The sequence below is a fragment of the Oryctolagus cuniculus genome, chromosome 1, assembly GCF_964237555.1.
Source record: "Oryctolagus cuniculus chromosome 1, mOryCun1.1, whole genome shotgun sequence".
Lineage (NCBI taxonomy): Eukaryota > Metazoa > Chordata > Mammalia > Lagomorpha > Leporidae > Oryctolagus > Oryctolagus cuniculus.
In genome coordinates, this window is record NC_091432.1 from 226054928 (window position 1) to 226068286 (window position 13359).

At 57.4% G+C, this 13359-nt stretch overlaps 1 protein-coding gene across 12 annotated transcripts in view; it reads right to left on the minus strand.

The window, feature by feature from the left end:
- Nucleotides 1–2468, minus strand: part of TTLL11 (tubulin tyrosine ligase like 11) — a 271423-nt gene extending 268955 nt beyond the window's left edge. For 3 of the 12 annotated variants that reach the window (XM_070056401.1, XM_070056346.1, XM_051855657.2), the window contains exon 1: nt 1583–2460. In XM_070056401.1, the coding sequence (XP_069912502.1) occupies nt 1583–2272 (690 nt within the window). In that variant the 5' untranslated portion in view covers nt 2273–2460. Of the gene's footprint in view, nt 1–1582 lie in introns of all 12 variants that reach the window. The other 9 variants (XM_051855651.2, XM_070056370.1, XM_051855633.2 and 6 more) reach the window with 8 other exon arrangements.
- Nucleotides 2469–13359: the final 10891 nt, after the last annotated feature.

Consider the following 13359-nt stretch of genomic DNA (forward strand, 5'->3'; position numbering starts at 1 on the left):
GTGCTATGAAAAAGGAAAACACACAGGTAGCTAAGAGCTGGAGGCTGGCAGGGGCTCAACAGGAGAGGCCTCAGGGAGGAGGGGTGCTTGATCCGTCTCCCAGACCGGAGAGTCCTGCCCTGAATCCCACACCCCAGGCCTGGGGGCCCTGCCTCCTGCAGGCGGACTTCCCCAGTGACTGGGCCCTTCCCACCAGGAGGTCCGCCCTGCCTGACTCTCCACTTCCCTCCAGACGAATGACTCTGCTACCGGGACATCCACCCTCGGATCACATCAGCCCTGCACGGTCCAGCCCCACCCCACCGTTACTGGATGTCTACCATGGCCACCGCGCAAGGCCAAGTTCCTGAGCTCGCCTGCTGCCTGCAGCAGATCCCTGTCGCTAGCTTCGCCAGGCCAGCTGGGTCCATGTCGCCACACGCGGCTTCCCTAAACCTGCACTCCTGAAAGCACAGGAAACAGCCGGATAGGCTGCAAACTTGTCCCTTCCAGTGGCTTCTGGCCTCACACAGCTGCAAAAGACAACTCAAGAAGTCACCAGTGGGGCCGGCGCTGTGGCATAGCTGGTAAAGCCACCGCCTGCATCCCATATGGGCGCATGTTCAAGTCCCGGCTGCTCCACTTCCGATCCAGCTCTCTGCTATGGCCTGGGAAAGCAGTAGAAGATGGCCCGAGTGCTTGGGCCCCTGCACCCATGTAGGAGACCCGGAAGAAGCTCCTGGCTCCTGGCTTCGGATCGGCACAGCTCCGGCCATTGAAGCCATTTGGGGGGTGAACCAGCGGATGGAAGACCTCTCTCTCCTTCTCTCTCTGTGTAACTCTGACTTTCAAATAAATAAAATAAATCTTTAGGAAAAAAAAAGAAGTTCCCGGTGCCTCATGGTAGCCCACACCACAGCTAAAGCGGGTACAAGGACGAATAACTCACGTCGTTAGTTCTCCGTTCCCCCCACCACACCTGCCACCTGCCAAGCCCTGAAATGCACAACTCGGTATCTGCCCTGATGATGATCATGATGGTGGTGGAGAAAAGGGGCAGGAGGGTAAAACAGATCGCCTTTTACCGTCCACCCGTGCTACTCGACCCTAAGCGGTGAGCTAGGTTCTGTGGGCCTCACTTCACAGAGGTGACGGGGTCTGCTCAAGGTCACGCGGCTACGCGGCTGGGTGTGGCCAGCACCTGGGTCTGGCTGCCCCCCTCCCCCCAGTGCAAACTGTGATGCTGCCCCGGAGTCGCACAGGGACTGTTCAACAAATGCAACTGAATGCGGTGAGAGAGAGACGGTCCCAGGCCCGGGAGCCCAAGCTGGTGCAGGACTCGAAGGTCAGTGCGGATGGCTGCAGGGGAGCCAGAGGAGGGAGTGGCTAACTTGACCTGGAAGGGTCTGGGAAGACTTCTTGGAGGAAGTGGCTTGGGGACTATGGCCTTGAAGGATGAGCGGATTTGCGGCTGCCAGGCGGGCTGTGGGCGAGGCGCACGGCAGGAGCTCAGCGCTGGCCGGCCGCGCGCTGGCCTGCTGAGTCGTGCCTGGGGTCGTCCAGTCCACCCCCCCCGTGCCCACGCGGCCGGGCCGGGCCTCACCTCCTTCCACTTGAGCTGGCGGATGCTGATCTTCAGGGCGTCCAGGGAGGTCTTGGCCTTGGAGCTGTCCACGGTGACCGGCCGCAGGGCGCCGCACTCGTCCGGGAGGCGGCCGGAGCTCCGCTTGCAGCTCCGGCCCTTGCTCCGGGGCTTCCCGTGTTGGCAGGGGCCCCGCGCCAGCGCCGGCTTCAGCTTGTCCTGGGGCAGCGCGGGCGGCGGCTGCGGGGAGACGCCGGCGTCCCCCTCCTCCGCCGCGCGGGGCTGCTCCGGGGCCGGCGCCTTGGGCTGCTCCTCGGCCGCTTTGCGCTCCGGCTCGCCGGCCGCACCCGCGTCCACGCCGACCCGTTCCGCCGCCGCCTTGGCTTTGGCCTCCAGCTCCCACCGCTCCGCCAGCTCCCTTTCGGCACTGCCCCGCCGCATGGCGCTCAGGGCCGCCGGTGCCAGCAGCGCCGCCGCCGCCGCCGCTGCTGCTCCACCACCCCGGCTCGAGACCAAACTGCTGCCGCCACCGCCGCCGCCACGCGCTCCCTGCCCGAGCCCGTTGCCATGATCGCTCAGGCGCCGGTTGACAAGGGCAGGCTCCGCCTCGGGACGGGGCCCGGGAAGGGACAATCGCCGGCCAAGCCCCAGCCACCTCATAGGCGAGCGTGCCCACGTGACCAGGCCTGTCACAGAGGCGGTGGCGGCCATCTTGGAAGAGGGCGGAAAGCCTCCCGCCCCGCCCACCTAGAGAATGCACCCCTTTCTGGGTGCACAGAGGCTGCAGGACTGAGATGTGGAGCGCGTGGCGGGGGCTCCCAAGCCTGGAGTTGAGACACAGCAGCTCCCCAGGACCCTCACTCCCAGCTCGCTGAGCTGAGCACCATTCTGCTCCTGTGAACGCGACCCGGGTGCCTCTCTTCAGTGGAATCGGACATTTGTCCTCTCGTGGCTGGCCCATCTCACCTAGCCAGATGTCTCCGTGGTTCCTGCGTGGTGTAGCAAGTGTCCCGCTCTCGCTTTTGAAGCCTAAACGATACTGATAGATGTGTCGCGGAGTGGCTGTCCTTGCCTCTGTCCTGGGACACTGGCCGTTGTGGACACTGGCACACAAGCACCTGTTTGAGCTCCTAGTCGTCGATGCTTTCGGGTTGCCGGTGGGAGCAGAGGCTGTGCCCCTCCCATGGGGGTGGGAAGATGTGAGAGCACCCCGTCTGTCGACAGTGATGGCCCGGGCCACGTTCTGTGCTGTGGGGTGAATGGAACACAGACTTGCAGGAAGGCGGCCCTCTCTCCGCTCATCTCTTCAGGCTTCGGGATCCTCTGGAGAATAAAATGTCTGGAGGGGTACAAGTCGTGCTGGGGGCCCAGGCTTCCTCTACTGTAGCACACGGCGCTCTCCTCTCTCCCCTTGGAGCCCACTGAGGCTTTGCTCCCGTGTTCTTGAAGTATGCTCATGTGACCACCTGCACCAGCCCTCCCCCCACCCCCCCGTGCTTACTTAGACCCCACCCCCAGAGACGCTGACGCAGGCGTCAGGTGGGCCTCGGAGTCTGCGTGCTAAGTGGCCTCCTCTGCTGATTCCAAGGCATCAAGGTGAGGAGGCACTGATGGAGGCTGTTTCAAGGCCTCGGGAACCTCTTTGGAGCTGTCCGTGGTACCAAAAAGAAGCCTTCTCCGTCCCCCAATCTCTCTCCACCACACTGCCCTCCAAATCCTGTCCCCCACCCTGGCGTCCCTGGTCTCGGGGAGGGCACAACCCCTATCAGTCCTCCATCTCCAGCTGTTGACGTCTCCCCCGCCCTGGCCTCCGTAACCAGTGCACCGCAAAGTCCTCTGGGTTGTGTGCGGAAACGCCTCTCGCCACCCCTGCTTCTCCATCCCTACCATCGTGGCCCCAGTTCCGGCTTCTGCCTCTCACTGGGGCCAGTGTACCGGCCCCACCACCCTCGCCCATCCTCCGCGCAGCAGGCTTCCCCCGGTCTCCTTCCAGCTACAAAGCTCAAGCATGTGGACTGTCCTCACGGATCTTTCCAGAAGCACCCCACCACCACCGTTTCCTCTGCCTGGTCTTCCTCTTTGTGCTTCCACCTGGAAATGGCTTCTTGCCTGAGCTTTCCCGGGTGCCTCCAGGCCAACAGTGACTCTCTCTACTCTTCTCTCTACATTCACAACCTGCCCATGGCCTGCCCGTCACACTGTACAAACACCATCCCAGGGGCCAGTGCTGTGGCGGAGCAGGTGAAGCCACCACCTGCAAAGTCAGCATCCCACATAGGCACCAGTTCAAGTCCTGGCTGCTCCACTTCCGATCTAGCTCCCTGCTAATGCACCTGGGAAAAGCAATGAAAGACGGCTCTAGTGTCTGGGCCCCTGCATCCACGTGGGAGAACTGGAAGAAGTTCCTGCCCCTGGCTTCAGCCTGGCTCAGCCTTGGCCACTGAGGCTATCTGAGGAGTAAACCAGTGGGTGGAAGATTCATTCATTCATTTTCTCTCTCTTTCTCTCCCTCCCTCCCTGTCTCAGTAACTTTCAAAAAGTAAATCTTGAGGCCAGCGCCGTGGCTCAATAGGTTAATCCTCCACCTAGCAGCATTGGCACACCGGGTTCTAGTCCCAGTCGGGGCACCAGATTCTGTCCCAGTTGCCCCTCTTCCAGGCCAGCTCTCTGCTGTGGCCAGGGAGTGCAGTGGAGGATGTCCCAAGTGCTTGGGCCCTGCACCCCATGGGAGACCAGGAGAAGCACCTGGCTCCTGGCTTCGGATCAGCGTGGTGCGCCGGCCACAGCAGCCATTGGAGGGTGAACCAATGGCAAAAGGAAGACCTTTCTCTCTGTCTCTCTCTCACTGTCCACTCTGCCTGTCAAAAAAAAAAAAGTAAATCTTGAAAAATACAATCATCCGGGGCTCCCGCCAAGTCTGGGCAGGGAGGAGGCTGGTCTGACCCATCTCTGGGTCCCCGTCTCCAGGGACTAGAACTTGGTGGTCCTCAGAAAGTGGTATGAATGCGCCGAGGACGGAGTTCTCTCAGCATCATTTGCCAGATCTGGAAACACAGTTCTGCAGGGAGACACTCATTTCCCCCTCATATCCAAGGCCACTTCTGCCTCAGGGCCTTAACCCAGCTCCCGCCCTCTTCCCCATCAGTGTTCAGTGTCAATGCTGCCCCTGCAGAGATGCCTCTGGTCTCTCGATCCAAATCAGAACTTTGCTGGTGCAATGATGATACAAGAAAGGAAACAGGAGGAATCACCAGGCAGGAGATGATTGCTCAGTGCCCAGGGAGCCAGAGAGTGAACAATAAGAGGTATTGGGGAGTTTAGGGAGTGGGTAATTAGTGTGGGTTAGAAAGCCAGGCCTGGTTCCACAGAGAGAGCGAAAGCTGAGTCTTCCAAGTAGAGTGAGACACAGGCAGGTGGAAGGCTGGGTGGGCTCAGGGCAGAGGCTGAGGGCAGGTCCCTGGCTGTGCCCACCAAGCCTCACCCATCAGGCTTGCTCCACCAGGTGGGGCACCTTGGCTGATGGCCTCAAAGGCTGCCAGGGCTGGGGAGAGGGGTCCTCTTTAGAAAAGGAGGGAGAGGGGCAGTGTGGGTGGATCTAGGACAGGTGTAACTGCAGGGGGCAGCTGGCGTGGTGGTTAGGATGCCACTGGGCTTAACTCCCGGCTCCTCCCTTCATGCTGGCTTCCTCGGAATGTGCTCACTGGGAGGCGACGGGTGATGGCTCAAGTGTTTGGTCCCTGCCACCCACATGGGAAACGGTGATTTGAGTTCCTGGCTCCTGGTTTCAGCCTGGCTCAGTCTTGATTGTTGCAGGTACTTGGGGAGTGAACCAGTGGATTGGAGGTCTCTCTCTCTCTCTCAAAATACATTTTAAATTAAAAACAAAACAAAAACAAGAGAACAACCATCTTCCTGAGGGCCAGGGCATGGGGGCAGGGAAAAGACTGGACTGGTTGAAATGCAAGCATTGAAGGACAGAGCAGGACACGAGGCCGTCAGGTCTTTCAACACCACGGGACCCCCTGACTTCTCCTCTCAGGAAACTCCAGACTGTGGGGGTGAAAAATCCAACCCTTACGAGAAGAGAGAAGCTGCGGCCATGGCTATGAGCAGGGGAGGCGCACAGCTGTGTCCATGAAGTCGCTATGTCGCAGCGTTCTCCTCTTGTCCTGCGCAGTACAATGCAGCGGCAGGTGTGGGTCCCCAGGTCTGCCTCAGCAGCCAGAGCCAGCCCCGAAGGTGACAGAGGAAGGAGCCCATTGTCTTGTTCACCACGGTATCCCAATGCCTGGCTCCGTACCCCAGACAGCAGGCCCTCTAGCGTGACTTCCTGAATGAATGAATGAATGATTAAGCTGCCCTGATATTCAACAGGAAAGAAATACTTGAGCGAATTATGCCTGATGCTGTCCGTGACAGCTCTGGCCACTTGGGAAGATGCTGGTGATGTCACACGAAGGAGTTGTGAGTACAGAGCTTCCAACTGCTCTGCGCAAGCTGGGCCTGGAATAACACAGGCAGGGAGAACAGCTGTGGTGGGCGAGGCGCAAGCTCTCACTGGAAATTTTCCACTGTTTTGACAAACTGTGGCAACCATGTAGCCGCTCTTCAGGTCCCTGAACCCAAAAGTCGCTTCTGTTTCTAGAATCAGAAGGACCCACTTTATGTAGCTGTGTGCTTTGGGGGAGTCGGCCTCTTCCACACACCCTATTAGGTCCTCGTCACTCCTCGGGGACGGATCCCATTATTAACCACAAAGGACATTGCTACTCAGAGAAGTCACCTGTCCCAGGTGATGTAACCCCAGCACCTGGCTCCCAACACCCACACCACACTGTGGCCCACAGAACTTCTCGGCAGACCTACAAACACGACCCAGTACACACACGAATTCTCATCCAGGTGAAACAGCCAGAGGGAAACCCGGGCAGCCACACACCCAGGTTAACAAATGGCAGTTATTCTGGTTCTATTAAGGGTGACTTATTCTCCTTGTTATTTTCCAAATTGTCTACAACGAGCACGCTCTGCGGCGACGACCGGAAGTTCAACGTAATTTGTAAACTAAGAAAAAACTTGCCTGGGTTGTTGTTTATTGGCTGGACACCAAGTCAAATAGGAAGAGGCGGCTCAGGGCGGATGGATGAGAGCGACCTGGACTCCAGGTGGCGGATTCTGCCTTGTTAGCATCAGGAACCACCACCAGGTGGCGCCAGAGGTCCAGTTTTGGAAGAGAAGGCGAGGGTGCCGAAGCTCCTAAAACGGGAGCCACCTGAGTAACCCTGACAGCTCCCACCTGGCTCTGCGCGCGCTTTTTCACGGCTGGGATTCTGGCCACTGTTGCTCCCCGTGCCTGGTGCACCTGCTCCCCCACTCCACCGGAGCCCCCTGCCCCTTCCGTCCTCCTTAAGGCCCTGTTACAGAGTCTGCTGTTCTAAGACAGGGCTTGGAAAGAGCCCGCGGAGCTCCCAGGGCCGTGGAAGGGGTCCACGTGCGGCCTCAGGCTGACGGGTCCTCCCAGGCAGCTCTCCTTTTGAACAGCAGGGATAGCCCTTGCTCATGGAGCACGTGGAAGGAGCTGCCCGCCAGGGCTACTGTTGCTTGGAGGATGAAATTGGCCCCCACGTGGGAAACGTTTAGAACAAGGAACACCTGCAGCTCCACGCCGTCGCTAAGCGCAAACGGTTGGGGAGCGGAGACTGACCTCACCGGCCTCGATTCGCAGGGCTGTTAGAGGGGGAGCCCGGGTCTGAAGCCAGCTCGCCCACCTCCCACCCCCACAGTCATCAGGCGGCCTGTTCACTCCTGGTCGGCCTAGGGAGAGTCCAGGAGGGGCCTGGCTGTCCCTCATGTCCCCTGACTTCACGCCCCGTCACCTCCTCATCCCCGCGCCGAGCCGCGTCTCTCTGTCCCTACTGGCGCCAGACTTCCTGGAGGCCCAAGCTGCCATGGGTGCGGGCCCTCGGGAGCCTGGCCCAGAGGGAGCTGAGTTTAGGGAACGGAGCCTGGTGTTTCCAGCTCTGTGTCTGTGGCTCTGTCCGGGGTGGGGGTGGGGTGTAGGGGCTAAGGAGCAAACGACCAAAACCAAATGGAGTTCTGGTTTTTTATTGGAGCGGAAGAGCTCACCGGATCTGAGCGGACGCAACAGTGCCCCGTGGAGTTCGGAACACGGGAGCACCGAGCACCGCGGACCCCCACGCTGCCTTCTGCCGCGAAGCCACGCCCCCCTCCACACACCTCAGGAAAGAGCCCAGGGAAGTGAGACAGTGCCCCAGGTCCCAGAGCTGATAGGTGTGGAACTGGGGTTCCAACCAGGGATAGAGAGAGCCTGCCCTGGGCGGGGCCTGGCACCCCAAGGCAGCGAGGTGGGGGCTGGGGGAGGGAGCGGGGCAACTGGGGGTCTCCCTGTGCTCACCATTTTCCTTCCCTGGGACACCAGGGGTGTGGCCTGGGCTCCCCTCACCAGTCTAACTCCAGAGGCTCCCAGCCCCCTCTTCCTCCATCCCCTCCCTCCCCCGCCCTCAGCCACGGAAGACATTTAGGAGCTGGCCCCGACCTGGGGGACCACAGCCCTGATGTCTCCCTGAGACCTTGACCCCGTGTGCAAGGGTCTCTGGAGGGCCTGGGACCCTGGCCCTGAGGGCAGGAGGTGGGGCGCGACCCCAGGGTCTCCAGCTTCCTGGTCTAGACCCCTTCCTGAAGGAGAGCAGGGGGAGCTGCGGTTGGCCCGGGCTGGCACCCCTCATCTCAGGCAGGTGGGTGGGTGGGTGGCCACTAGGGGACGTCCAGAGCAGCAGGGCCCTCCCCTGGCACCCCGTCCCTGAAGCAGAAGGAAGACAGGTAAGCAGCCACACCTGGGGCTCAGCCGTACCTGGAGGGGAGGAGCTAAGAGGTGCAAGGCAGGGGGGGCATCCCAGGGAGAAGGCAGCCTCAGGAGGAAGCCTGGCTAGGAAGAGGAGGAGAGAGCAAGCGAGTGAGGGAAGTAGCATTTCTTAGCCCCATTATACATTAGGAATTCGACCTACACAAACCTCCACTGCGAAGATGAGCAAGGCCCCGGGGTCCAGGACGGGGGTCAGCAGGCCCTTTCCGGGAAGGACCATCATCTTAGGCTTTGCAGCTTCTGTGGCCGCCACCCGCCTCTGCCACGGTGCTGCGTGCAATTCGTAAATGCACGAGCTGCCATGGCTGTACTGCCGACCCAGAGACAGAAGCAAGCGGAAGAGACGTTGGCTGTCAGGGAAATGCACATCCAAGCGGGCTTCAGGAGCCCCAGGGTGGCCCCTGGGTTTGAATGTGGCCCTCCAGAGCCCCTGTGCTGAGCCCCGGGTCCTGGTGCTGATGGTGTGTGGAGTAGGAGGGGTCGAAGGGTGGGGCTGGGTGTGCACTGCTCTGTCTCTCCCACCCTCTTGCCCTTTCCCAGGCACCAGCACTTTGAGCCAATGAATCTCTGTGCTTTATAAATCACCCACCCAGCCCCCCATATTCTCTTGCAGCCACAAGGCAAAAAAAAAAAAAAATGGCCTAAGACAAATGGCTATGATGAAAAGACAGTGTTGGCAGTGCAGAGACACTGGGACCCTCACACTGCAGGGGGACATGGAAAGGGGTACAGCTCTTGGTTAAACAGTCTGGCAGTTCCTCAATGGTTAAACATAGACTTACACATGGCCCAGAAATCCCACTTCCAGGTAGAACAAAAACCTAAGAGAAATGAAAATGTGGCAAAATGCATGCCAGGCCATGTAATAGCCCCAAAGTGAAAACAACCCAAATTGCATTGACTGATACGTGGATAGATCAAATGGGACATTTCAATATTCAGTGAGGTAATAGGTAATACAAGAAATGGCTCAGTATACTGTGACATTACTTTTTTTTTTTAACAGGCGGAGTGGACAGTGAGAGAGACAGAGAGAAAGGTCTTCCTTTGCAGTTGGTTCACCCTCCAATGGCTGCCTCTGGCGTGCTGCGGCCGGCACACCACGCTGATCCAATGGCAGGAGTCAGGTGCTTCTCCTGGTCTCCCATGGGGTGCAGGGCCCAAGTACCTGGGCCATCCTCCACTGTACTCCCGGGCCAAAGCAGAGAGCTGGCCTGGAAGAGGGGCAACCAGGACAGAATCCCGTGCCCCGACTGGGACTAGAACCTGGTGTGCTGGTGCCGCAAGGTGGAGGATTAGCCTACTGAACCGTGGCGCCGGCCCTGTGACATTACTTTCCAGAGGTCACTGGCCTGTTGTACCCAGCTAAATCACACAAAAGGGGTGTGTGGAGTCACAGTATTTAAACTATATTGTACCCCAGTGGGCACACAGGGACAAAGAAGATCCCAGCATGCACAGAGAAAGAAAGCAGGAGGAAGTGTGAAACAAGAGGAATGAGAACAGACTGGGGTAAAATCCCTACCAACCAGGGATCTGGAAGGCGGGAGAGGAATGCATCTGAATGATGCATCAAGGTGATGGAGAATTCTATACCCAACCAAACTACCACGGCTGGACCCGGAGGAGGGCTTTTAGACATCTTATGTCTCAAACACTTGCGTTCTAAGTGCACTTCCTAAAGAACTGCCAAGGCTGTGGGTCACCCAAACCAAGGAGTAAAACAAGTAAAAGAAAAGAAGTTTGTAGCAAATCTGGAACTTCCCCAAAAAGGGACGAAGTACAGATATAGGAACCTTGGAAAATAGTATGCCGAGTGAAAGAACTCATACCCATTGTGCAATTCCAATCACACACAATATCTGGAATAGGCAAATCTACAGAGAGAAAGTAAGGATTTTCCAGAGCTGGAAGCCATGGGAAGAATGGAGAGACACAGAGTCCCAATATCAGGATGATAAAAATCAACTGTGATGGTGGGTGCACAACTCTGGGTAAACTAAAAACCAGTGAATTGTATAAAGACACAAATTGTATGGTGTGCAAATTATATCTCAACTGTTTTTTAAAAACTCGGCTGTTTTGTGGCCAGTGCTGTGGTGTAGTGGGTAAAGCTGCTGCCTGCAGTGCTGACATCCCATATGGGAGCTGGTTTGAGTCCTGGCTGCTCTACTTTCAAGCCAACTCTCTGCTATGGCCTGGGAAATCAGAAGATGGCCAAGTCCTGGGCCCCTGCATCCACGTGGGAGACCTGGAAGAAGCTCCTGGCTCCTGGCTCCTGGCTTCAGATCAACACAGCTCCAGCCGTTACAGCCATCTGGGGAGTGAACCATCAGATGCAAGACCTCTCTCTCTCTCTCTTTCTGTAACTCTGACTTTCAAATTAATTAATTAATTAAAAAACTATGCCATTGGGGCCAGCAATGTGGTGTAGCAAGTTAGGCCATGGCCTGCAGCACCAGCATCCCATATGAGCACTGGTTCGTGTCCTGGCTGCTCCACTTCTGATCCAGCTCCCTGCTGATGGCCTGGGAAAACAGTAGAGGATGGCCCCAGTGCTGGGGCTCCTGTACCCATGCAGGAGACCCAGAAGAAGCTCCTGGCTCCTGGTTTCAGCCTGGCCCAACTCTAGTCATTGCAGCCATTGGGGAGTGAACCAGCAGATGGAAGATCTGTGTGTGTGTGTCTCTCCTTCCCTATCTCTGTAAATCTGCCTTTCAAATAAATAAATAAATCTTTCTTAAAAAATTTGGCCGTGGGTCAGGTTTGTCTAGCCCACTAACGCGGACCAGCCTCCGATGTGGAATGGTCAGATGGCCTTGGTTGGAAAGGTGCTATTCTTTTGAGAGCTTGGGCAAGCTTAGCCTCTCTGTCCCTAATGCCCTGCCTGAAGTGGGGAGTGACGCTGCATGCCTGTTGCAGGGTGCTGTTGTAACAGCCAGGAGAGCGGACACATGCAAAGACACTGCACACAAGGGCTCTACAAATGCTCGTGACGGCTGTGGTTCCCATGTCCCAGATGAGAAAACTGAGGCTGAAACAAAGGAGGCTTTGTGTCCAGACTGGGTCTGTGGCATGAGTGTGTCCTCCGAAGCTGTGTGCACTGGAAGCCTGGCCCCCAGTGCGGCAGAGTTGAGGCAGTGGAACTTTCCAGAAGTGGGGCTGAGTGGAAGGTAACTGGCAACCTTTGGAAGGGATCAGTCCAGGAGAGAATGGGCTCTGACAACAGCTGCCTCGGCTGAGTCTCTGATTCCTGTCTTACTACTTGTCCTCTCACCAGCCCTGCTGCTATGGTGCCACTGCCATGTTGTAGTGTAGCCAAATGGCCTCACGAGAGCTGAGCAGCCCCAGCACCCTGCTGTCGGCCCCCCAGAGCTGTGAGCTAAGTGCACCTGTCTTTTATGTAGTGTCCAGCTCCAAGCGTGTTTGCCATGGCAACAGCAAACAGACACAGGCGATCAGAGTGGAAGTTCAAGCTTCAGTCTCTTGTGCTCCATTTGTAATCTTCCCATTCCACTCCTCTATCACGCTGTCACCCACTGGCCATGTCCCACCTCACTGAGAAACGCTGGCCTGGCCCTGAAGCCCCGGGGCTTCCAGCTCCCCTCTGCCAAGCAGGCGATGCTCACTAAGAGCCCTTTCGGCTACGACCTTTTACAAATCAGTGAAGAAAAAGCGTGGGAAGGTTGGGCCTTTGCGCAGGACCCATGCACCTTGCATCCTGGTGCCATTGGCACTGTGATAACCCCGAGGCTGGATGGACACGTGTGCCAGCCCTCAGGAGAAGAGGAGGTGTACGATACTCCCAGGTAATAGGTTAGCAGCCAGGCTAGTGAGGCAGAAAACTGCAAACAGGGTAACTGACAGCACAATACCACCTCGGGTTCTGCAAGCACTCTGCCAAGGCACAAAATAAGCACCAAGTTTCAAATTGCTTTTCCTAAAAGGTCAAGAGAAATTGAAAGCCACTGCTTGCTCCTAACAACGCTCTCCTCTCTCTCTCTCTCTCTCTCTCTCTCTCTCTCTCTCAGAGCTGTCAGGGTTGACAAATATTTTGCAAAGCAATCATCTGCATGCAATCAAGAGCGAAGTCTCACCCGGGGCAAGAAGCAGAGTCTGCTGAAATGAATCGGTTCAGTTGCTGCGGGGGAAGAAAATGCACCAGTGAGAGCTCCGTGTGGCCTGACTTCGGAAAAGCAAGTTCAAAAATAGAATAAAAACAAGCAAAGACAAAGAAAGCCCACATGGCCCAGCGCGAGAAAATATCCCTGACCTTGTCGGTTCAAGGGACAGAGTGAAAGAAAGACGTCCCTTCTGTCTGTGGATACCCAGCCCCTTTATCCACTCCACGACCCACCGGCCACGAGGACCCCCGTGGGCTTCTACTGGAATTTACTGAATCTATTGTAAGGCGTTTTGAAGAATGTCTTGCCGTCTTTTAGAAAGCCTGGTGATGAGGGTCAGACAGGTGCTCCGGCTGCCTGTAGTTCCTGCTGTTGAACTTGATTGTGTCAGTCTGGAGAGGCTGCAGTGAGAAACTATCATGGTTTGAACAGTATTCGGCTCTCTCTCTCTCTCTCTCTCTCACTCAGCTTCATGGGTCACCATCCAGCCTCAACAGATGCCTAAACCAATGGGGCCACCCCAAGTTGGATTGTGAACCCCGAAACTGGAAGTTGAGCAGACCCTTCTGCCCTCCCAAGTTGCTCCTGTCGAGTACTGCAGTCCTCGGGTCTCAGCGGCAGGCAGGGGGCTCTGCACGTGATCCTAGCTCAAGGTCACAGGCTGAAGGAGGCCCCAGCTCAATGTGACCAACGGGGGCGGGGGGCGGGGAGAAGGTTCCAGGTGAGCTCCACGTGGGCTTGCAAAGCCTCCCTGCAATATGACGTGTGGCCCGGAGCAAGCTCAACCCCCA